This window comes from Octodon degus, unplaced genomic scaffold (genome assembly GCF_000260255.1).
Source record: "Octodon degus isolate 3935 unplaced genomic scaffold, OctDeg1.0 scaffold00304, whole genome shotgun sequence".
Lineage (NCBI taxonomy): Eukaryota > Metazoa > Chordata > Mammalia > Rodentia > Octodontidae > Octodon > Octodon degus.
Genome location: NW_004524880.1, coordinates 320,722 through 345,958, shown reverse-complemented (window position 1 = coordinate 345,958; position 25,237 = coordinate 320,722). Strand labels below are relative to the sequence as shown.

Genomic DNA, 25,237 nt, shown 5'->3' with positions numbered 1-25,237 from the left:
ACTCTGCTGGGCCTACTTGGTCCAGCTGACTTTGGGGATGTCGTAGTGCTCGGTGAGGGTGTCCAGGTGCCTGTTGAAGTCCTGGGAAGAGGGACACGTCACCTGAGCCCAGCAGGACACCAGGGACAGCGGCATGGCGGTGCCTATCTCCCAGCCTGTTACCCTGTCCCTGTAGGAGCTAGGCACTGCCAGCCGTGGGTGAGGCCCGTCCGCTGACCCCTGGAGGCCCCTCCACAACTCACCTCCACACGCTGTTTGTGGGTCTTGGATGCTTTCTTTAGGATCCGTTCCATTTGCTGGGGAGAGAGGAGCATGTGTGAGTCAAAGGCTTGGGCAGTGGCAGGGAGCAGACTGGGACACAGGCTGTACCTCTTTGGGCCACCTTTTGGCCCAGATGTCCTTTGGCAAGAAGGTACTAGAGGGGCTGGCGAGATGGCTCAGTGGTCTAAAGCACCTACTTGGAACAAGCTTGGCAAAGCACAGGGACCGCGGTTCAATCCCCCAGCACCACATGCCAGCCAGCCCCGCCCCCTGGTGGGCTGAGCTGGCCACACACACACACACACACACACACACACACACACACAATAAATAAATAAATAAATGTTTAAAAAAAAAAAAAAAAAAAAAAGAAGGTACTAGAAACTAGAAAGGGCAGACAACCTACATCTGTCTCTCAGAAAGAAGCTCTCTCTCTCTCGCAATAAATTCTTATAAAAACAAGCAAAAACAAACCAGGATGCCAGGCATGGAGGACACGCCTGTAATCCCAGCACTTGGCAGGCTGAGGCAGGACTGCTGTGAGCTCAAGACCAGCCTGGGTACACAGGGAGGCCAGCCCAAACTCTGGTTTCCATACTGGGAACGGGGACCTCCCTGACTCCATCATTACACACTGTGTAGAAAGAGATTTGAGGCAAAAGCCTGATGTCCCAAGAGAGCAGGAAACAATACCCAGAGCCCGAGGAGAGCTGCTGTCTGTTTGCAAATTCCCAGAAAGCTGGATTCAAGGCTGCAGATAACAGCTTCTCCTGCAGGCGCCCTGTCCTTTGATCCCTTGCTTGGGATGTTACCGGCTAGCATTTGTGTGAACTTAGCATTAGGCAAATGGATAGAAGTCAATAGAGTTAGTAGTTTGCATAATTACTTAGGTAATTATGCACATTCCTTAGTCTGCCTTTAGCCCTCAGTAAATGTGAGATGCTTCTGAGGCTCGGGGCTCACGTGGAGAGAGATTAATCTCAGTGAGACCTCTGAAGCTACATTCATCAGGTCTTCTCGTCCTTTCTTTCGGCACCACCCGTATCGTAGAACACACTGGACACACTTCTCAATTTATAATAAAACCCTGTATCCCAAAACAAGATCAGGTATTTAATTTTAAGAATTAAAAAGACCTAGACCACTGCTCCAGTCTATTCTGGAAATGTCTTGCACTATGACCACCATAACCCTTGTCCCTGATTATGATGACATCAGCTCTGCCCAGGACCAAGTCAGGAGGCCCTTGAGTCGGGAGGAACTCTGGCCTGAGGCGCAGCTTTGCGAGGAGGCCCTGGGCTCTGTGAGAAGAAAAGGCAGCACTGCCCAGCACATGAGGAGGTCATGCTGGCTCCACATGCACAGCTGGGGACTGTGGTCAGCTCTGCTGCCCCCAATACTGTGCTGCCCAGGCTGACAATGAGTAGGGCCTAAGAACCATGAACCCAACAGAGTGCAGGGCTGAAGCTGGGCATAGTGGCACAAGCCTGTAATCCCAGTACTTGGAAGGCTGAGGCAGGAGGATGGCACAGAGTTCAAGGCCAGCCAAACAGCAGAGTGAGACCCTGTTTCAAAATGGAAAAAGCCAAACAAATCAGGGCCAGTAATGGGCCAAGCCTGAGGAGACCCAAATCTTTGGCTCTGTGCTTTGGAGCTGCCGCCACATAGGCATCTGAAGGCCCTGCAGGACAAAAAAGACCTGGAGGATGAAATAATATAGTGTGCCCTCCTGGTCCTCTTCAAGGTCCAGGAAGTTCATGCCTGTAATCCCATCAAACTAATTCCAAGCTACCACTCCCAGTGTAACCCATGGCGTAAATAAGGGCACAATAACATGTTCAAAGTGTTGGGGCACCAAGGGGTCCTGACTCTGGCTAAGATGGTGAGCTGAAAAAAAGGCCCTGACCCAAGACTAAACCTGGACTTACTCATCTGTGAAGGGAGTGGCTGGAGGACGAGGTACTGTGCGCCTGGTGGACGCAGCTGAGGGCTCTGAGCTGGCTACAGAGGAGGCCTGAAGTCATGGTGCAATAAACAGGACGTGCACAAGCCGTGACCAGCATATCACAACTGAAACAGCATCTGCCGTTTTGGGGCCAGCACTCCAGCTCTAGGGCGTAATTTTTTATGCCCTGGGAGGCCAGAGCCTCCTCTTGAGGCAACACCAGCTGACAGCGTGGAGCACTGGCTTTTCATCCCGCCTTGTCCCACCTCACACAAGGGAACAACGGGGTGGCGGAGGTCCCGGGGAAACACCCCTGCGCTCCTCTTTAAACACTACACATCAGCACTGTGGCTAGACCAACATGCACTGCTCAAAGCCACCTGAAAGGCTAAGGACTCGTCCTGGCCAGCTCTGCATGTCTCCACATATGGAAACTGGGTCAGGCGCAGGCAAGTGGAGGCAACTGCTCCTCTTGCAAGGAGAGTCACCCAAGTCCTTCCCAAGACAAAGGTGGGATGAGAAAGGGCACACAGCACTGGGGCACCGGGGATGACACACCACAGCCCCCCAGGCCGGTACAGTTCGGTCAGGCCACAGACTCCTCAGCCTCTGCTCCCACTCCCATGATACACTCTCAGTCCTGGCTGGGTGCGGTTGGGCATGCCTGTCATCCCAGCACTCAGGAGGTTGAGGCAGAAGGACTGTCATAATATATTTGAGGCCAGCCTGGACTACATACTGCCTTCCAGGCCAGCCTCAGCTTCACAGTGAGACTGTCTCAGAAAAAATACAAAACATAAGTAAAATATTTTTTGAAAGTGCTGGGGCTATAGCTCGGTGCAAAGGCTATTGATTCAATCTCCAGTCCCCAAAAACCAAAGCAAAACATCTCAGCTGTTTTACCTCAGGGACACAAGAGTACTGCGGTTCACTCGCCCGAGCCCAGGGTCAGTGACACTCTCGCACTGTGGACACTGGCGGGGGTCGCTGCTCCTGCCCCGTGCTTGTGCAGCACTCCCTGCTGTCCACTCACAGGACAGCAGCAGCACCCCAGCAGCAGCAGCACGTTTGGGGCGGCGGGAGGGGTCACTCCGACTGAACGGCTGACCCAGACCCGAGTCCTCTCTCACCAGCACGACAGGCCCGCTTCTCACCCTGAGGCTGACCTCTGCCCTACCCACCACCCAACCTGGTGACGAGAAACGCCCGAGCTTGCACCTGCCGGATCCTGTCGCCATGGAAACAGACTGCGTCCCTCAGGATGGGTGCGCGCCGGCTCTGCCCAGGCCCGGGCCCCTAGAGCTTCGACTGCATTGCTGCACCCGAAGCTCCCCACCCTGCCTAGAGAAAGAACCCTTCCGCCTCCTGAAGGCGGGGACAACGGGGCACGGAAGGGGACCCCGCCGGCGACCTGGCGTCGCGCTCCGCCCCATTCTCCCCGGAGCCCGCCCCGCCGCCTCACCCGCTTCTCCTGCATCTTCTCGAAGGCCGCCTGCGCCGGCGTCCGCTTGTCCAGGCAGCGCCGCTTCTCTTCCTCGTTCTTCTTGCTCGTCCCCATCGCCTCCAGGAGCTTCGCCTTGTCCTTGTCTTTCTTCTTCTTCTTCCTGGCAGAGGAAACGGGAGGGAGGCGGGTGAGATCGACCGAGGTGACCCCGGGCCGGGGAGCGGTCTCGGGCGGGGTTAGAACACAGCGCCCCGGCCCCCGGCCTCACCGCTTGGTCACGCCCAGCTCGGCGACGCCTTTCAGCTTCAGGGGCCCCTTCTGGACCTGCTCGTAGGCCTCCATAGTGCGACCCACAGTCCCGGAGCACAGGGCCACACTTCCGGCTTGCGCGGCGTTTACGCCGGAAGCGCGCCTCTGCGTCTCTCTGATTGGTCGAGCGCGGGAGGCGCATGCGTCCTTGCGCTCAGCCGCGCCACACTTCCGGTCGGGGGCGGAGGGGCGGGCGCGCGCCTGCGCTGTGCATCGGTCCGCTGCCACACTTCCGGCTTTGGCTTTTTCTTCCGTTGTCCGGGGTTCCAAGCGGAGTACTAAAGTCTTGATTCCTTTTTGCGTGGTGTCGTGCTTTCGTTTATCATTGTACTTTGAGCGCTTAATGGATAAATGCACCTGGTTTTGTAAACTGTTCCGTGCTCATTCATTTCTTTTTTTTTAGGCAGGTTCTCGCTCTGTAGGTTAGGCTGGTCTGAACTACTAAGGAGTTACTCACTTTCCAAAAACCCTACTCACTTTGAGTAGCTGTCTGTTCTCTCTTACCCCTTCTCATCTTCAGATACATTGTCTTTTATTTAAAAAAAAAACCAACCAAAAAACTCTGTATCTCAGACTGGCTCATGGTGATCCTTTTGCCTCAGTCTCCCTGCCACTAGGCCCTATGTTACTTTATTTATTTATTTATTTTTTTTTTTTTAATTTATTTATTTATTTATTTTTGTGTGTGGCCAGCTCAGCCCAGCCCACCGGGGGGCGGGGCTGGCTGGCATGTGGTGCTGGGGGATCGAACCGGGTCCCTGTGCTTTGCCAAGCTTGTTCTAAAGTAGGTGCTTTAGACCACTGAGCCATCTCACCAGCCCCTTTATTTTTTATATTTATTTTATTTTTTTTTGTGGAACCAGGGATTGAACTCAGACCCTTGCACTTGCTAGGGAAGTGCTTATTCCACTGAGCCATCTCCCCAGGCCCCTTCTATGTTACTTTATTTTTAAAAAATATTTTTGTCAGGCCACTGATGTAGCTCGGGCACAAGTGCCTGCGTGGGAAGCGCCAGATCCTGAGAGCCATTTCCGGTGCCGCAAACCCAAACAGAACCAGATGGGGGAGGGGCTCTCCCTGGAACCCTGGAGGGAGCGCTGCCATGTCTCCTTTTTCTTTTATTTATTTATTTTGTATTTTAGGGAAGGGTCTACAGAGTGTTCAGGGTGTCACTGCTAGATCGGACTCCTGGTGATGCGCCTGCTTGCAGCCTCTCAGGCTGGAATTACAGGTGCACGCCAACATGCCCACACGCCCTGTCTCAACTGCCATCTCAGCGAGCCCCCGGGTCAACAGTGAGCCCCGGGGGTGGAGCCTGAACGGCAGGCCTGGGGTTGAACCCCTGATCTGCTGAGCTATTTGGCCGTCCCTTTCCTTTTTCTGACCGGAGCAGTGGCTGAAAACTCGATCCCATGTCGTACACAGACCGGCGACAGCACTCCTTGCCCCAGCGCCTGAGGCTGTGGACGTGCGCGAAGCTGGAAGGGTGGTGACTAGCGATGGGGAGCTAGTAAGAAGTAACTGCCGGTGCGTAACTAATGATGGGTAACTAGTGTTGGGTTACTGGTAATTGGCAACTTGCGATGGGTAATACCACTAACGAGTGACATAACTAGCAGTGGGTCACTAGTAATGAGTAACCTGGTGATGAGGAACTAGCAACGGGTAACGAGTGATGGCTAACTAGCAATAAGTAACTAGTGAGTAGTCGGGGTAGCTAGTGAGGGTAACTAGCAATGAGTGCACTCACAGGCTCCAGCTGCCCCTGCCGCTGGGCCTGACCTCCCATCTTGCCTCCCCCAGAAGTCCCCATCTCATTCCTGCCTGGCAAGCACAAGGTCCTGAGTTTGATTCCCGGTACCCCTTCCCTCTCTAAAAAATAAAAAAAATGTAGTGGAAGAAGAGAATAAGGTAATTGTGTGTGTGTGTGTGTGTGTGTGTGTGTGTGTATTAGGTGCTGGACCTGGGGCCTTTGCACAGAGCTACATCCCCAACTCATTGTTAAAAATCATTTATTTATTTATTTATTTATTTATTTGATGCAGGGTCTCACTGTGCAGCTCAGACTTGTACTGAGCCACCTGGCTCAGCCTCTCCAGCGCTGGGAGGACAGGTGTGTACCACCACGCCCAATTTTGGTGGCTGGCACAGCCATGTGGTACTTGTGGATCCAGCCCGAGTCCTCGCACTTGCCAGGCAGGTGCTTAGATCGCTGAGCTATCTCCCTGGCCCCCAATTCGTTTTTTAAAAAATTAATTTTGAGACAGCACCTCACCAAGTTGCCCAGGCTGTGGTCCAACTTGCCCTCCTCCTGCCTTCTCTCTCTCTTTTTTTAAAATACGAAATGCTTCATGAATGTGCGTGTCAGGCTTGTGCAGGGGCCTTGCTAATCTCTGTCATTCCAACTTTAGTATGGGAAGCAAGCACAGACCTTCTCTCCTGACAAGCTGGTTATCTCAGCCGTCATCTTGCGCCACAGAAGCTGACACCCTGCCCCGCGCCTGTGGCCCTGGATATGCACAGCTGCCCCCGGGTTGGCCCGAGCTCCTTCCTTAGCCCATGCAGCCTGCTGCGCTCTAAGCCTCAGCACCTCAGTGAGCACCATGCTGGACAGGAACCAAGATGGTGCTGCCAGCTTGGTCCCCATGGGCTCCGTCTGGTGCTGAGGAAATGCACACAGGCCGCTCTCCACACATCTACAGGCCCCTGGCTGTCACCACATCCACACCACATCCCCCAAAGGTCCCCCGTCATCTTCTCAAATGTGAGCCAAACCTGGGCCTCTGGATGCTGTATGAGCCAGGTACTCACACCTCTCTCTGGAACCCCCTTCGCTGGTTGTGTTGGGTCACCTTCCCTTCTATGTCCCCCAGAGGTGGGGCACTTTCAGTGTGGCCACCTTACCCACTCTCTGAGTGTCAGGGTCTCCTCATCAAAGCCTCTCTCATTCTCTGACCTCCCCTTCCAGGGCTGGTTGAGGGCGTAAAAGTAGGAGGAAGGTTCTGGAACTCAAGTCTTGAGTATCTGAAAGGAGGTGGTCACTTCCCTCACACTGCATCCTCCTGTGGCTGGGACACCAGTGGTTCCCCAAGGGCCTGCATGTGAAAAGCTCCACCCAGGACAGCAGTACTGGGAGGGGCTGGGTGTCCTGGAGGCCTTATGTAGTGGGGTCTGGGAGGGGCTGCTGAGCCTCAGTCTCTCAGCTGTCCTCCTGCCCCAGCCTCCTGACTAGCTGGGCTCACAGGTGTGCTCCGCTGGGCCGTCTGTGCATTTCACTTAAGACAGCTGTTGTTCAAGTTGGGCCAGGGACTTTTGGGGAGGGCAGTAGCAGGAGGAGGAGGGGGAAGAGGAGCAGGAGGAAGAGGAGGAGGAAGAAGAGGAAGAGGAGAAGGAGGAGAGGAGGAGGAAGAGGAGCAGGAGAAAGAGGAGGAGGAGGAAGAGAAAGGAGGAAGAGGAGGGAGGAGGAGGAAGAGAGGAGGAAGAAGAGGTGGAGGGAGGAGGAGGGAGAGGAAGATGAGAGAAGCAGTCTCTGTTCCAAAGGGGTCCTCACCTGCCACCCCCAGTCTACTTGCAGGGGCAGCAGTAGCTACCTGTGGGCTCCCTGGCACCTGAGGGAGGGTCAAAACAAAGGCCATGGGCCTTCTGGGAAGATGGTGGCGTGGTGAGCAGCAGGAAAACAGCCTGCCCAAGATTTGGTGTCCAGATACTGGAAGATAGCAACATGAGGAAGAGAAAGAGGAGGGAGCTGGGGTCCAGGGACCCCGCAAGGGTCTGAAGTGAGAACTGAACCCCACAGGAAAGTGGAGAGAGAGACAGAGAGACAGAGAGAGACACACAGAGAGACAGAGACAGAGAGAGATCAACATAGTGGAAGGAGGTGAGTTCGAGACCAGCCTGCGCTACATGATGAACTGAGGCCAGCTTGACCTTCATAAAACAGGAGACTAGGAGCAGTCAACCAACAGCTGCTGGGTGGTGCAAAGAAAAACAGTAAGACTGACTGGAATCAATGAAGACGCAGAAGATAACGCAAGGGCCCCAAGAAAGCCCATTCGCAGCCGTCATGGAGGAAGAGTTTGACCCACAGACAAGTGAGGCATGTAGGACTCCAACTGGCCGTGACCCCGGACTCCCCGCTGGCGTACACTAGTCAGGAGAGGAAGAGGACTTGAAGGGAGGCGCAGGGAATGAGGAAAGGAGACGGGAGATGGAGCAGGAGCAGTATGCACTCCCGCGGCCGAAAGTTAGCATTTTGGGTATCTAAAATGTACCAACAGAAATTCAGCGTAAGAACAGAATATTAGGGGGCCTGGCCGTAGCTCAGGCCTTTAAGTGGCTGCTTCCACAAAGCTGTCAGCCTCAGGTTGCTGGAGTTCGAACCTCACACCTCTCCAGCTGGCCAAAAGTGCCCTGAAGGCATTCGAGGAACAACAACAACAACAAAAAAAAACAGACAAAAACCACCTTATTATTCCTATTAAAAAAAAAAGAACAGAATATTAAAAGCTGTTGGAAAAGAAAAAAGTTGTTAGCGAAAAGAAACAGATCATGTACAAAGGAAAGCCATCAGAATCAGCAAGTGATCAAAACAAACCCTTAAGTCCGGAGAGCTTGGAGTGAAATATTTGAACCTCTAGAAGGAAACAGTCTTTAACCCAAAGGGCTGGGTGTGGGGAAAAAAGACAAAACCAGAGCACAAGTGATGGAAAAATAAGATACTTCCGTGATGAAGAGTACATAAAGAAATTCATGACTGCCAAATCAGCGTTCTGACATGTTCTGAAGTACTTTCCAGAAAGATAGTAAGGACTGAGGGCCGGCCGGATGGCTCGGCGGATTAAAGTGACTGCTTAGGCAGACGCAGGGACAGGGACCAGGTTCGATCCCCTGGTGTGCCACACCAGCCCTGGCCCTGGGGCACGCTGAGACAGTGATGGAGACTGGGATGGTGGCGCCGGCGTGTAATCCCAGCCTTTGGGAGGCTGACGCAGGAGGACTACTGGGAGTCCTAGAGCAGCGTGGGCTGTGAAGTGAGCGCAAGGCCAGCCTGAGCTGGATAGTGAGACCTTGTGTGAAAACGACAAAAACACCAAAAACAAATCCCCCCTCAAATAGAACCCGTGTCAAAAAGACAAAGAAATAATCCAAGAGGAAGAGATAACAGTTGTAAATATATGCAACAAGTACCAGTGCGCCCAGCTACATAACACAAATATTAACAGACGTGAGCAATTAAGCAAGCATCAGTACAACTAACAGTCACCGGATATCCCGCAGTCACAGATAGATAAGTAGACAAAAAAACCAACAAAGACATATTAGAACTGTAGGGATTTCTAACTGGTGGTCACCTTCTTACACCCAGCTGAATTACACTAGCATAGTGCTGGGTGCGGGAGGCCCACCTAGGATTGTTTCCAGCGGCATAAGGGCAGAAGTGGAGAAGCTGCCAGAACACTGTTAGGGATGCTGTTCGGAAAAGCTGTTGGAGCTGTTGGAAGCTGCTGACTCTCCTGGGCTGTGCTGCTGCAGGACCCTGCCATCTGGCTTTCCCAGTGAACTTTGGGGGAGCTCTGGGCCTCATCTTGAGCGTCGCTTCCTGGCTCCAGAGTGGAGGATGGTGCGCTGCTCTGCTTCATGGAGAAGCTTGTCGCGTTGGCTCTCCTGATGGGAACTCGGCTTTCCTCATCACTGGAGGGGCTCGGGACCTCACTGTTGCTGAGGCTGGCTGTGGTGCTTTTTGGGGGAGCTCTGGTCCTTACCTTGGGCATTGCTTCCTGGCTCCAGTTCAGATCCCTCGGCCTGCTGGCACAGATCCTTCATCCCGCTGGCACAGACTTCTCAGCTTCCAACACTGACCTTTGGGCCTTCCCAGCACAGATCCATGAAGTGGGCCTGTGTGAGATTTTGTTATGGGCTCTAGCCTCCACTTGGACTGGTGGGAGGCATTGTTATGAGCTCTAGGCCCTCAGCTGGATTCTCTAGTGTTTAGTGTGTGGACAGATTTTCTGTACTTCTTGTATATAATTCTTGGGTGATTCTTTATAAAATATTATAAAACGTGTCCTGTATTATATTGTTTCCCTTGTGAAAAACCATGAGCCATGACAAGAACTGAACCAAACTTTTGAGCAAATGGCCTCAGTAGATGTCTACAGAGTGTTTCATCCCACAAGTCAGAATCCACATTCTTCTCAGCTGCACACGGGATGTTCTCCAAATAGGTCACATACTAAACCATAGAACATGTTTAAGTAAATGCAAAGGAATTGAAATCATCCTATGCTTATTCAACCATAGTGCAATGAAATTGGAAATCAATGGCAAAGGAAACCACAAGAATTTCATAATTTAATGGAAATTAAATAACACCCTCCTGAACAAACAAAGGGTAATTTTCATGAAATTAAAGAAGAAATTAGCCAGTTCCTACAATAAATGATAATGACAATGCAACACATCAGAACTTATGGGACACAGAGCAGTCCTGGGAGGAAAATAATTCATAGCAGTGAATTCCTATATCAGAAAAACAGAATAATCTCAATAAACTACTTAATGTTGAATGTAAAGCTTCTAAAAGAAGAAGAGCAAGCCAACCCCAAGGCTAGTACAGAGAAGGGAATTGTAAAGATCAGAGCAGACATTATGGAGATTAAGACAACAATACAAAAATACAAAGAATCAACAAATCAAAGACTTTGGTTTTTGGAAGATTAAATAAAATTGAGAAGCCCCTAGCCAACCCTATCAAAAAAGGAAAGAAAAGATTCAAATTTATGCCATTCGGAATGAAAAAAGGGGAAATCCCAACAGGTCCTGTAGAAATCTAGAAGACCATTAACGTCTGTCTGGAGACCCTGTAGTCTAATAAGGTGGAAAACAGAAGAAATGGACAGAGTCCTAGATACATATGAATTTCCAAAGCTGAATCAAGAATATATAAAAATTATAAACATACAATATCAGTCAATGAAATTGAAGATGTAATTACAAACCTACCAACAAAGAAAAACCCTAGTGGATTTGCTGCTGAATTGTACAAGAAACTTAGCAAAGAAGTAGTGCTGCTACTTCTCAAACTCTTTAATGAAATTGAAATGGCAAATAAATATATGAGAAAAAGTTCAAGCACACTGGTCACTCCAGAGATGCAAATTAAAACAATGCTGAGATTGCATCTCACCCCAGAAAGAATGTCTCTCATCAAGAGGTCGACTGATATGGGCGGGGGAGATGGCTCAGTGGACTAAGCGCTTCCCTGGCAAGTGCAAGGGCCTGAGTTCAATCCCCGGTTCCGCAACAACAACAAAAGTCAGCCGATAACCCCCTGGAGGGGTGGTGGGGAAAAAGGAGCCCTTCTCCACTCTTGGTGGGAGTGCAGGCTGGTGCAACCACTGTGGAAATCAGGTGGCGAGGGGAAACTAAAAGTAGATGTTCTGTTGGACCCAGCTATTCCCCTCCTCGATATCTTCCCAAAAGAATTCAAAGCATTATCGCACAGTGATATATGCACGTGCATGTTTCTACGGTCTATGACAGCTAAGTCTTGGAAACAGCCCAATTCTCTTTTATGGGGTAATGGATTAAGAAGATACGGTTTTAGGGGGCTGGGGAGATGGCTCAGTGGAATAAGCGCTTCCCTGGCAAGCGCAGGGCCTGAGTTCAATCCCCTGTTCCGCCAAAAAAACAAAAAACAATAAACAAGAAGATACGGTTTTTTAGACGCAGTGGAGTACTACTCAGCCTCGGAGGGCTAAGCGTCAGGCCTGTCTAGGTACATGGAGGTGCTGTGAGACCGTGCTCCAAAGTGAATAAAGCAGACACTCAATTGAAAGTATCACATCGTTTCTCTGGTGTAAGAAATGGAAAGTGTAAATAAGGACCAAAATGTGTCACAGATGTTGTGAAATGGGAAGAAAATGTTCAAGCAGGAAGGAGAACTGGGGGCCGCGCAGGAGAAAGGAAGGGAAGGGAAGGAAAAGTGATGAGAAAAGAAAGGAAAAATGGAAAGAGAGCTTTCCTAAGTGAGGAGGGGAAGAGGGGCTGAAGAGGGGAGGGGACTGGGGAAAAGCCAGCAGCAAGATGCATCCGGTATGGGCACAGGCTCCACGTCGGATGTGATCATTATGTGCCTAAAATTACCAAGAAAAAAGACAGAGTGACACTGACAGCCGGTGTAGGCCCTGGCTCCAGCCCAGCCCAGGGAAACGCAGAGAATGGTGACCTCACAGTGGCTGCGGGACCCCAGGTCCCCTGCGGGTGGGCGGACGACTGGTGCCCAGAGCTCCAGCAGGCGCGAGCTGCAGGGCAGGGCTGTGTGGCTCGCTCACGCCTGCAGCAGCCCCAGGAGGCAAACCCTCCTCCCTACACAGAGGGAGACAAAGGCACGACACCCTGAGTGACTGTGACACCGTCCACCCTGGCGGCAGGGTTCATTAGCCATGACCCTGTCCCAGTTACAGGATGGGACGACACACTCACCCAGCCGGTGAGGCGCAGCCGAGGGTGGTGGCCTGCAGGCTCAGCTGTGCCCCCACAAACCAAGGGAGCAGCTGAGTGCTCTGGCGCGCACTCCCGTGGATTTCTGTCCCCTGATGGACAGGACTGTCAGCACTTTTTCCTGGTTCTGGAGCCTGACCTTGGGCCTTTGCACTCAACTGTGCCCCAGCCCTGTTTGTTTATTTTGAGACAAGATTGCTCTGACTCACTGTGTGGCTGGTTGGGCTGCAGCTTGCAGTCCTCCTGCCTCGGCCTTCCTGAGCGCTGGGTGACACGCGCGAGCTGGCTCACTCGCCCGGCTGCGCAGTGCGCTTTGCTCACCTAACTCACATTTCATCTCCGTCAGAGCATCACGAGATTTAAATACAGTACTTAGACTTTCATTATTCCGTGTTGCTTGTATCCATGCAGCGGAAGCACTGTGCTGGCGGTGGTCCCCTGAGGTTCTTATTTAGAGGATGCACTGCCAAGTTACTTTTGTGGGGCGCGGGGCATGGAGCAGAGGTTGCAGCATGTTGCCCAAGCTGTCCACAGAACCCTGGTCAGCCTCGAGAGACCCTCCTGCCCCAGCCTCCCGAGGGGCTGGGAGTACAGCTATGTGCCACTGTGCTCAGCTAAGAACATTTTCACGATTTTATTGTATTTATTTATTTGGTACGGGGTCTCACTATGCAGCTTTAACTCATAGTGATCCTTCTCTCTCAGCCTCCCCAGTGCTGGGATTGCAGGCGTGCACCACCATGCCCTGTTTCAGTGGCTGATTCAATGTGGGGCTGGCACGACATATGGTACTGGGGATCGAATCCTGGCCCTTGTGTTTGCCACGCAGGTGCTTAGACTGCCGAGTTATCTCCCTGACCCTAAGAGCATTTAAAAAAAAAATATCTAGGGCCAGCCTGATAGCTCAGCACACTAAAATGCCTCCTTAGGCAGAGTGCAGCAGCCAGGGTTCACTCCCCAGTGTGCTGCGCCAGCCCTGCCCCTGGGGCAAGCTAAGAAGGCGATTGAGACTGGATGTGGTGGTGAATGCCTGTAATCCCAGCACTTGGGAGGTTGAAAACAGGAGAAGTACTACGAGTCCGATCTACTTAGTGAGACCCTGTATCCCATGTAGTAAATGCATTAAAATGTAAATAAATAAGATAGAAAGTTCCTTAAAAAGAAAAAAGCGCTGGCCAAATAGCTCAGCAGATTAAAGTGCCTTCAAGCAGGAGCAGGGGCCTGCTGGGGCTTCCATCCCTGATCTGTGGTGCAGGCCCCGCCCCCGGGGCGCGCTGAGGTGGTAATTCAGATTGGGCGTGGTGGCGCTCGCCTGTAATCCCAGCTGTTGGGAGGCTGTAAACAGGAGGATTACTAGGAGTCCGATTTAGTAGTGAGACCCTGAACACCCTGTAGATCCTCCCCCCCCACAAAAAAAGAACGAAAAAAAAAAACCCTCTCAGGGGCTGGGGAGACCGCTTGTCTTAGTTACTCTTCTCTCGTTGCTGGGACAAATACCCGACACTCAAAATGAAGGAAGGAAAGTTTTATTTAGTTCACAGTTACTGGAGGTTTCAGTCCATACTCAGCTGGGTCCAACGCAGAGCAGCACAGAGCAGAAAGCAACCTTTCATGGCGGAGGCAAAGAGCAAGAGTGCAAGGGAGGGGTAGCAGCAGCTCAAGCAGTTGGCTTCTCTTCCCACCTTACATTGTAATGCAGATCACCTGCCCCAGGGTAGGGGAAGTACTCACACCTATGGCTACTTCCCAGTACTTACCCACCTATGGGTAATCCCAGCAGTACTAAGACCCATAATCCCAGCCTTGTATTCCACATAATCCCAGTGGATCATGAGTTAACACAAACTCTAGAAGTCCTCACCCCATGACTACATGAGGCTTTGGGGGGACAACAAGACACAAACCATAACACCGCTCAATGGCATAAACACCTGCCTGGCAAGTGCAAGGTCCTGAGTTCAATCCCCAGCACCAAAACCAAAAACAAACAAACAAACAAAACGCAATAAAAAATCGTCACTGTCTCTCGAGAACAGAGCTTGAGTGTGGAGCAATGTTGCAGTGCCACCCACGACATCACAGAGCCACCACGGAGACCCGGGCCTGGGGCGAGGAGGGCACCCCCGAGCCTCCCCAGAAGATCGTAAATGTGGCCTGATTGTAAGAAAAGGCTGGTGTCAGGTACAGGGAACCCAGCCATTTGGGGGGCTCAGGCAGGAGGGTCACAAGTTTGAGCCCAGCCTGAGCAAATCAGTGAGATCCTGTATCAAAATAAAATGGCTGTGGGTGTCCTCAGTGGTTCAGTGCTTGCCTAGCATGTGGGGACTCGGGTTTAAACTCCAGTATGGAAAATAAGTAAGTAGGTGAGTTTTGTTTGTTTGCTTTTGTTTTCATTTATCATTTTATTTCAGGCAGGGTCTCACTGTAGTGTAGGCTGGCCTTGAGCACACCTTGCAGCTCAGCATGGCCTCAGACTTACCGCAATCCTCCTGCCTCAGCCTCCTGAGCGCTAGGCTTACAGGCGTGTGCCACCACACTGGGTTGCTTGCTTTTTCCTGCAGGGCTAGAGATGGACTCTAGGGCCCCCAGCATGCTAGGCAAACTCTTACCACTGAGTGGCACCCTAGTCCTATTGTATTTTGACATAAAGTTTCACTAATGTCCAGGCTAAATTCAAACTTGCGATCCCCTGCTTCAGTCTCCTGAGTATGTGCCACACCACTGCAGCCACATGAAAGTTTAAAAAAATATGCATTACCTAAGAAATGTGCCGTTCCTCAGATGTTAGGATGTTTAAGAATCCTGTGGCTTTTAAAAAACTACAGTATGGTTGAAACTGAAATCCACTGGAGTGAAGAACAACATCTTGTAAAATAGCTGGGCAGGGGGGTGTACACCTGCCATCCCAGTGCAGGGGAGGCTGAGGCAGGCGAATCAGAATCTCAAATGCAGTCTGAACAATTCCGGCGGCCAAGCTTCGGCCAGTCATAGCAGCCAACTGACCATCCCAAGTGCCAGCAGGCAAAAGCCCAGCTGCAGCCGGCTGGTCAGGGACCCTCCCCTCCCCTCCCTCCCCTCCCCTCCCCTTCCCTCCTCTCTGTTATCTCTTCCTTCCCTCCCTTCCTCTCCCCTCCCCTCTCCTCCCCTTCCTTTCCTTCCCTTCCGTTTATTTATTTGATACAGGGTCTCTCTACGCAGTTCCGACTTGTAGTGATCCTCCTGCCTCAGGTTCCCCATTACACACCTGTAATCCCACTACTGGGGAAGCTGAGGCAGGAAGATCATTTTGAGTTCAAGGCCAGCCTGAACTGTATAGTGAGACCCTGTCTCAAAAAGACAACTGTTTTCACAAAAAACAAAACCTGAAACAAACACTGAGCTTGCAGGAGGAACTCTGGGAACATTTGGTTCTTCTTTGCTCAAATATACTCTGCTGAATTCAATTTCTCCAAACACTTTTAGCACACCAAACACTATAGCTAAGATGTAGAACTGTTCTGTTACCCCCACCCCCAATTCACTCATTCCCCCACCTGCAAGAGAGCAGAGAGTGGATTCTGCACATTTCATGCAGGTGTCCAGAACGCAGGGTGGCGGCGTTCACCATCACCTTGCTCCAGTCACGGTGCCGGACACTTGCCGCACTGGAGAAGCGAAGTGCTGCAGAGGGCGGTGGGCCGGAGGCTCAGCTGCGCCACCACGCACCGCGGGGCAGCTCAGGGCTTTGTCCTAAGGAAAAACAGAGCTTTTTGCTCAGCCTAATGCTTCTTCTTGGTTTATTTGTATTGAGCTGTAGTTCTTTCTTTCTTTCTTTCATGTGTTTGGTTGTCGCAGAGTGTCACTTGCAGCTCAGACTCGTGGTGTTCCTCTTGCTTTCAGCCTCTCCAGCATGGGGATTACAGGCATGTGCCACTACACCCAGACTGCGGCCAGCTCAACCCGCCTTGGGGGTGGGGCTGGGTATCAACGGGGTCCCTGCTCTTGCCTAAACTCGCCTAAGCAGGCGCTTTAGTCCACTGAGCTATCTCGGGGCCTGGAGTTTTTCTGTGTTATGCATATTAGTCTCCAGCAGGGGAGATGGCTCAGTGGAATAAGTGCTTCCCTGGCAAGCACAAGGGCCTGAGTTCAAACCCCGGTTCTACTGAAACAAAAACAAAAAATATTTTAGTCTCTTACTGGAATCATGACTTGAAATTATCTTTTCCATTCTGTATGCATGAGCAGGTTTCTTGGTGACCATAATGGTATCAGTCAATGCTGACTACAGTCAGATGTAGAACAGGGCAGGCACATCTTCCCGCACCGGAGACCCTCAGAATCCCGCCGAGGCCTGGATCCCACACCGATGCCGGCAGAGTCCCGCTGGAACCCAGAGCCTGCACCAGTGTCTGAGGCAAGTCTGGCTCAAGGATCTGCACTGGGAAGGCTCGAAGGTCAGCGGTGGGAGCTAGAAAGTCTGCATTGGTGGGGCAAAGGGTCTGTGCCAGCAGGCTGGGCTTCTGCCCCGGAGCCAGGGGGCAGAGGCTCAGGCAAGGGCCAGCGCTCCCCCGAAGAGAATGGAGGCTGTTCTCAGTGACAGCGAGGGCCTGAGCTCCTCCCCGATGGTGACAGCAAGTCCGCTGCAGGATGACCAGCCTCTGCTAGCTTCTCAGGAGAATCAAACGACACCGTCCTCCCTCCTGTTCAGCTTTGATGCCAGTGGCAGCCAGTCTCAGCTGCCTTCCACACCCAGCATTGCGCTGCCTCAGGTCAGCTGGGCACCCCGCTTAAACGGGTCCTTAGCTAAGCCGCCACAACAATCGAAAAATATCCTACTAGAACGTTTAAATGAGCAGTTAAGTTTCCAGCACATTGAGCAGAAAGGGATGCAGGTTTCCCATGTAGCTGCGGTTCCCACGACTGTGCAAGAAACCTCTATTTATGAATGAGCAGCCGATGAGTCCATGTTGATCTATAACTATCAGGCACAGGCTAGAATTTACAGGAGGACTGACTCTTCATTGAATATAGGTGTGGGCAGTGCAGAACATTGAACCTGGGACCTTCATGCTGAGCTATGTCCTGGCCCTTTCTAAAAATTTGAGGGCCCGGGGAGGTAGCTCAGTAGAATTAGCACTTGCCTGGCAAGCGCCTAGGCCCTGAGTTCAATCCCTAGTACCGCAAATAAATAAATAAATAAATAAGTAACAATAAATTTTGAATCAGGATCTTACTAAGTTGCCCACACTGGTTGGTCTTCCTTTCTTTTTCTTTTCTTTAACGTTCAATCCTGTTTCAGCCTCCCAAGGTGCTGGGATCACAGGTGTGTGCCACCACGCCTGGCTGGGACAGAGGTCGCTCTACCTATCAGGTAAATGCCCAGGAACGTGGTTGCCGGCTCCAGTGGGAAGTGCAGGTTTGCCTCCGTCAGCCACAGCCCTGCCGGCCTCTCTGGAAGGGGCAGCTGAGTCCCAGTGAAGCTCAAGAATTCCAGCTGTTTCCTGTCCCCTCCTCACCCAAGCCTGGTGTCACTGGATTTTTGGTTTTGAGACAAGGTCTTGCTATGTAGCTCAAGTTGGCCCTGGAGCTCACTATGGAGCCTGGGCTGGCCTTGAATTAATGGTGATCCTCCTGTCACAGTCTCTTGTGCTCCCCTAGTGCTGGGATGACACAGGTGCGCCATCACGCCTGGTGGCTGCTCTTCTCTCTCTTCCTCTTCCTTCTCCTCCTGTTCCTTTTTCTGGGAGTCATTGGCTTTTAGCCTTCATCCTTGGGGGGCTCTAGGGTGCCATCTGTGTGACAGGGCACAGGACAGGGGCAGACTCCGGTTGCCCAGACTGTAGCTGGCAAGGCTGCAGCAGCACTGCCTGCTGGGAGGTTGGTAGCAGGATGAGAAAAGTGTGGGGGTAAATGGGGTTCAGGGTCTTGGGGTGCAGAGGCCCAGGAAACTGAGCTGGAGAGGAAAGGGGATATGTGTGGTCCCACAGTCGGCGGACATGGACTGGAGAACACCTGATCCCACTGGTCCTCAGCACGAGATTCTGGGTCTGGCTAAGGCTGGCAGGGGCAGCGCCCTGCCTCCACTCGGAGGATGCTGGGTGCCCACAGGAGCAGCAAAGGCCTGGCAAGCCCTGCTTGGAGGGCTCTGCTGGTATGACTAAGCCCAGGGGTCCTCAGACTGTGGCCTTGGGTCATTTCCCCCACCAGGACACAGCAGGTGGCAGGAATGGCAGGTGCATCCCTGTCAGAGCCTGGTCCTCTTCCCTGGGCCAGGAGCTGGCTCCTGTGCCCGCCGTGGTCCCTTACCTCCTTAGATCCTCAAGGGACGCTACAAGGGAGGTGTACAGGGAACTGACATCCCAGCAGCAGTGCTCAGAGGGGGTGGGGTTTGAGCTGGGGCGGTCCAGCCTTCCTGCCAACCCTCCTGTGTCCTGATAGGGCCAGACCCAGCTTTGCCATGGCTGGCTGCTGTGGCTCCCCACAGAGGGCCCCGGTGACCTGTCCGAGCCCCTGTCCTTGCCCCTGGATGCCATCGCAGGCCACCCAGAAAGCTTGGCTGTAACTTGAGTCTGCTAGGCTGGGGGTGATGGGGCGGTGTGGGGGTGACAGGCAGGCAGAACACTTGCCCACACGCTGGCCGCAGCTGCTTGACCCTGGCACCCTGGAGGCCGTGGTCCTCACCATGGGCAGCAAGCAGACGGTGTTCACGCGTGAGCAACTCGAGGAGTATCAGGTGGGCATGGTGGCGGGCATGGGACAGCCCCTTCCTCTGGCTGTGCACAGCGTGGGCTCCCGCAGAGCTCTGTGGGAATCAGGCTGCCTGAGTGGGTCGGGCCATAGAGGGGACGGGGGCCAGGCCCAAGATGAGGCCAGAGCTAAGGCCGCACCTCTGTCCCCAGGACTGCACATTCTTCACCAGGAAGGAGATAATGAGGTAAGTTGGGGGAGGGCCCTGTGCAGAGCTGGGGACCTTTGTACGGGGTGACCCAGTGTGTTGGTGTGTCACAGCATGAGAGTGCTTGCAGTGGGCACACAGAGAAGCCATATGTGGGCCTGTCATCCAAGCCCTGGGGAGGCTGAGGCAGGAGGATTGCTGCAAGTTCCAGGCCAGCCGGGGCCATGTGGAGTTCAAGACCTGTTTGAGCTGCATAACGAGACGCTGTCTCACAACAACAGTGAAGCCCGCATGCTGTCCTGTTGTTACTGACCAGCTGGGGCTTCCTCCCAGGGAGGCCTGTGGGTGGGGGTGGCACCTCAGCACCCCTGCAGAGCACGCAGCCAACCTTGGGCTGTGGGTGGCACTGTGGCGTCTGCTGGCCATGAGCCCAGTGAGCTGGCACACATGAGCACCCTGTCGTCATCCAGCCTTGGGGCTTTGTCCAGGGGCCCCAACCGATGGCCTGGCAGCCATGAAACCCAAGCCGGTTGGGCTTCGGTGGCCGTGAGGGCAGGGTCGGGCCCTGAGTGTGGGCACGGGCATCCATTATTGATGGGTGCACTTCTCGCCAGGGAGCCCATTGTCTGAGCCTGGACAGCTGTGGGGTCACCTTGGCCATTGCGATCAGATTACTGTCTGGGAAACTGAGGCTGGGATAGAGCCAGGTGGACTTCACGCCCCTGGCAGATGTGCAGAGCCACAAGGACACTGCAGGCTGGCATCTTGCCTGTCCCAAGCTTCCTAATCACTGGAATAACCGAGGCTTGGAGAGGAAGGGGGACGTGCCAAAGGCTGCAGGGGAACCCACGCTCCAGGCACTGTTCATCGAGGGAACCCTGGGAGGGACGCAGGGGTCAGGACCACCCTTGGGCTCCTGCTGAGCTGCCGGGTGCAGCTTTCTTACCAGGCTTGTGGGCTGGGGGAGGGGCACCTCCCAGGGCCCGCCAACCCCTGCTCTACCCCCCTTGGAGACAGCCCCAGCGGCTGGAGAGCCCAGAGTCAGCAAGCGCCCCTGGCGTGGCAGCTGCTCAGCCTCCACCACGCAGCCTCTGCCTCGCAGCCTCCACCACGCAGCCTCCACCACGCAGGTGCAGCGCCTCCAGGCGGGGGCGTGTGGCGGAGAGCCGGTCTGCAGGCGGGGGTGTGAGTGGTGTTAGATGCTGTGTCCTTTGAAAAACCACACAACAGTAGTCTGCCTCTGACCTGGCTTTTGGGAGAAGCTAGTTTCTTACAGAGAAAGAGGGAAAGTGTAAGGGCTGCAGAGACTGTCTTGGTGACAACGTGACGATGTCTAGAGCTGTAGAGAATACTCGGGGCTTTCTGAACGCTCGCTGCGACACAGTTAGGCCACACGCACACTCCCTTTGGCCAACCCCGGCTCCCTGGTGAGCTCCCGCGCCTGCTGCCAAGCCAGCGTCAGCACCCCTCCTCCAGAGATCCCTTTCTTCTCCCTGGCTTGCGTTTCCTTTCGCAGCCTTCCCCGTCCTTGGGGTGTTCGCCCCATGTTGGTCCCATCTGCTGGTGGCTGAGGGTCAGACCCAGGGCCAGCGGCGCCTGGAGACCCAGCCCTGGGCAGTGTGGCTGAACAGCTGCCAGGTGAGGTGGGACAAGCCCCTTCCTCCTCTGGCTCCATCCCTGGCATCCCTCCCCACCAGGCTCTTCTACCGTTACCAGGACCTGGCGCCCCAGCTCGTGCCCCTGGACTACACCGGCTGCCCAGCTGTGAAGGTGCCCTACGAGCTCATCGGCAGCATGCCAGAGCTGAAGGTGTGGCTGGGGAGCAGGGGACGTGGTCAGGGGCCCCTCCTGGCATTCTGCACTGCAGGCAGAGCCCACCATGACCCCAATTACAAAAGATGAGAAAGCCAGGGCCAGAGAAGTTAGCACCCTTGACCAACTCACACAATTACAGCTCAGCAGGCAGGATCAAAGCCGGGGTGCTAGGCGATGGGGTGAAACCACATAGGTAAGGGGATTTGTAAGTACTGACAGAAAGGTAGATCTTTTTGGATTGGGTTATCTGAAACAACAACAACAACAAGAACAAGAAGCTATTCCAAACTGCATGTGGTGTCCCATGACTGTAATTCCAGCACGCTGGAAGGCTGTGGCAGGGGACTGCCTTTTCAAGCCCAGCCTGGGCAATTTAGTGACTTAGCCAGACCTTATTTAAAATACAGAACCAGGGCCAGGGAGATGGCTCAGTAGAACAAGCGCTTTCCTGGCAAGCGCAAGGGCCTGAGTTTAATCCTTGGTTCTGCAAAAGCAAAACCAAACAGAACAGGACAGAACCAGGGATATAACTCAATGCAAAGGCTCTGAGTTCAATCCTCAGAACTGAAAAGGAAAATAACCCAGGAGCGGGGTTAGTGCCAGGTATGGCTGGAACCAGGACGCTCAGGAAACGCCCACTCAACGGTGTGTGTGTGTGTGTGTGTGTGTGTGTGTGTGTGTGTCCAGGGAAGCCTCTGATTGGCCAAATAGAGTCACATGTCTAACTCCACACCCAATCATCGCCCGCACACGAATGGACCAATGGACCGCTTGCACCGGCTTCCCCTGGGCACGCGGTGCTCCAACAAGACCACCAAGCCGGTGGTGTGTAGGCTGGCTCTATGGGAGCCTTCTGGGCCGGGTCCTGAGGTCCCGCGAGGGCTGATGCAGACGGACCCTGGAGCCCCTCCCGGTACCTTTCTTGTCCCAGGACAACCCTTTCCGCCAGCGCATCGCCCAGGTCTTCTCCGATGACGGCGACGGCCACATGACGCTAGACAACTTTCTGGACATGTTTTCCGTGATGAGTGAGATGGCCCCGCGAGACCTGAAGGCCTACTACGCTTTCAAAATTTATGGTGCGTGCAGAGGTTTGCGCGAGCGCGAGGGCGCCGCGGGTCTCAGCCTCGGCAGGCCGGGGTGCCCTGCTGTCGCGCGCCCTCAGTTCTGTCGCTTGCCTCGGTCAGGCGGTGCTGAGGACGGGACCCAGGCACAGGCCAGGCACGCAGGCCTGGCCACCCAGCTGCACCTCTGCGCGGATCTGTTCCCAGACCAGGGTGGGGACAGGCATGACAGCAGTGAACAGTCGCTGAATGAATACACAAGGAGAAGGAAAGTAGCTTCTGGTTTCTCCCAGGCCCCCAGTAAATAGTCGTGAGAGAGGGGGGACAAACACGCACGTACGCCACATAGGCGCTCACTAGACACGACTGGGAGCACGAATGTGAAGTCGCCTCTTTGCCAGGCACACAGCCGGCACTCAAGGCATACTTGACCCAGGCGTGGTGAAGCATGCCGGTAATCCCGGCCCCCTGGGAGGCTGACGCAGGAGGATCCCAAGTTTGAACCCTGCCTGGGGAACTTAGTGACTTAGCAAAACCATGTTTCAAAATAAAACCATGAAAAAGGACTAGCAGTGTAGCTCAGCATGAAGGCCTTGGGTTCAGTCCGCCAGACCCAGGGGAGAATACATAAATACCTTGTTAGTGAGTAAGAGTAAGTTACCACGATAGCAGACACACCGAGTACACTCTCCATAGGTAACTCAGATGAACGAATGAATTATTCCCAGCTGGTTCCTGCCCATCCCAAAGAAAGGTCCAGAATCTACTCATTGGTCTTGGGCGCTCCCCAGTACCTCAGTTTCCTCCTGTCACAAGATACTGAGATGTCTACACGGCGCCACCTGCCATCCACACCCCTGTGCCCCACAGACTTTAATAATGATGACTACATCTGCGCCTGGGACCTGGAGCAGACGGTGACTCGGCTGACCCGGGGCGAGCTGAGTGCTGAGGAGGTCAGCCTGGTGTGTGAGAAGGTGCTGGATGAGGCGGACAGCGACCACGATGGGCGGCTGTCCCTGGAGGACTTCCGGAACATGATCCTGCGGGCCCCCGACTTCCTCAGGTGACACCCCGCCCCCATCCTGACAGAGACTGTCATGGGAAGTCCTCCGCTGATTCATGTTCGACCTTGGGAAACGTCTGCTTTCCTGGCCGCAGCCCTGCATCTGGGGATGGCTGGGGGCCCCGGGGTGCCTCCTGTGGGTGAATTCGGCGCCTCGGTGTTCGGTCTCCCTGCCCCAACAGTTTCATGGGGAACAGCCTGCACAGCTCTACTCGGCAGCCTGGGGCCCGATGCGAGCCCTACTGCAGGGCTGAAGTGGAGTTGGGAGTTAGCACAGGGCTGGCGAAGGGGGAGCCGCAGACCTCGCCTGTCCTGTTTCTGGACTTTTCATGAGCCTAGACCAGGTTTTACATTTCACACGGGTGAGCCTAGGAATAGTCCAGTTAGCGTCATGGCAGACATGGGTCAGCCCAGCAGTCTGGGAGGCTGAGGCAGGAGGATCACACATTTAAGCCCAGCCTGGCAACTACTGAGAGGCTGTCTCCAACAAAAGGAGAAGACGAAAGCAGCAGCTTCCGTGTCTAGTGACAATGGTACAAAATCACAGCTCTGTGTCCATGGATAGTTTGACTGGCACAGCATCATAGCACTGGTGTGACCGCGGCCGCAGGCCAGGAGGCGCGTCTCGGTTGTTGGCACTGATTCGCTTTTCTTTCCAGCACCTTCCACATCCGCATCTGAGGAGGGTGTCCCCAGGAGGAGCTGCAGCAGGGCTGCCATGGGAATAAAGAGTCACTAAGTCACACCTGCTGTCCCTCCTTCCCAGGTCCATCTTTGGTCTAGAGGCTGGGTGGCAGGAGGTTCTGTGTCCACGGTACCCTGCTGTTTGCCTGGGGTGGCGGCCCCCTCTGGGCCACATTCATGGCTTGCACGGATGTCTGCGTCAGCTTCTGGATCGCTGTCCTCGCAAAGGTGGCAGTGCCACCTGTGTGTCTGTGGGGCAATGGCAGGTGGGTGTGTACCCAACGGCCCGGGCTGAGTCACTGCTGGCACCTCGGGTCTCTTCTTGTCCCTGTCCTGGGGACGTTCTGAGGGGGAGTGACAGGGAAGCCATTTGCAGAGGTGGGGACTGCACTTCACAGTTACACACACTGCCCCTCTACTGTGTCACGCTGTCCCCTGGAGGGAGCCAGGCCACACCTCGAGGAGTCACTGGTGGGGCTGACACAGCTGGGATTGGGAGCCTCATGCCTGCCCCAGCAGCATGGCTCAAAGGTGTGCGCCAGGGCTTCAGAATGGCCCTGCTGCCAGCTGCATTGGTTAAGAAACTACTGAACAGGGGCTGGAGAGATGGCGCAGTGGAATAAGCGCTTCCCTGGCAAGCGCAAGGGGCTGAGTTCAATCCCCAGTTCTGCCAAAAAAAGAAAAAAAGAAAAGAAAAAAGGAAACTACTGTGTCCCCAGGGTGACCTCCAGGTCCCCCTGAGGAGGAGAGCCTGCCCTCTCTTCAGCATCCAGGTGAGGAACTGGCTCAGAGAGGGCTGGATTCCCCGAAGGGCACGCTGCACCACGACCTGAGATTCCCTCCAGAGCCCATCTCCACCACCCTGGGGCCTCCTCCCTTTTGTATTTTTACATGTTTTAGTACTTGGCATTGAACCCAGAGCTTTCACATTGAGCTCCATCCCCAGACTCTATCCTTTTTGAGACAGTGTCTCACTATGTACCCCAGGCTGGCCTTGAATGTGCAGGGAGCCTCTTGCCTCAGCCTCCCGCCTGTCCCCGAGTGCTGATGCTGACCATGTGTTGCTGAGCCCCAAGCCATCTTTGTCCACAGTTTCAACCTCCTGGGGAGGTGGCCTTGCTGACCCAGGCTCTGCAGCATGGTTTGCATAGTGTGCAGACCATGTGCAAGAGGGCTGTGGTCCTGGGCTCAAGTCTGAGCTGCCACCAAAACTTTGTGCTTGTGGCCACACTGGTGCCCCTGAAATGTATTCTTCTCCAGCTCAGGGAGTATA

At 53.9% G+C, this 25,237-nt stretch overlaps 2 protein-coding genes and 1 non-coding gene across 3 annotated transcripts; 1 reads left to right on the top strand and 2 right to left on the bottom strand.

The window, feature by feature from the left end:
- Positions 1 to 4,048, bottom strand: Fam32a (family with sequence similarity 32 member A). Its single transcript, XM_004647370.2, has 4 exons — positions 3,919 to 4,048; positions 3,669 to 3,810; positions 243 to 296; positions 1 to 81 (listed from the first exon to the last, which is right to left on the bottom strand). The coding sequence occupies exons 1-4, from the start codon at positions 3,990 to 3,992 to the stop codon at positions 13 to 15; spliced, it is 339 nt and encodes a 112-aa protein (XP_004647427.1). The 5' UTR covers positions 3,993 to 4,048; the 3' UTR covers positions 1 to 12.
- A 2,244-nt stretch (positions 4,049 to 6,292) lies between these two features.
- On the bottom strand, positions 6,293 to 6,394 carry LOC111814386. Its single transcript, XR_002819380.1, has one exon. It is a non-coding gene; the product is annotated as a U6 spliceosomal RNA (small nuclear RNA).
- A 12,532-nt stretch (positions 6,395 to 18,926) lies between these two features.
- Cib3 (calcium and integrin binding family member 3) lies at positions 18,927 to 24,245 on the top strand. Its single transcript, XM_004647368.2, has 6 exons — positions 18,927 to 19,173; positions 19,340 to 19,374; positions 21,033 to 21,144; positions 22,082 to 22,229; positions 23,085 to 23,280; positions 23,940 to 24,245. The coding sequence occupies exons 1-6, from the start codon at positions 19,027 to 19,029 to the stop codon at positions 23,959 to 23,961; spliced, it is 660 nt and encodes a 219-aa protein (XP_004647425.2). The 5' UTR covers positions 18,927 to 19,026; the 3' UTR covers positions 23,962 to 24,245.
- Positions 24,246 to 25,237: the final 992 nt, after the last annotated feature.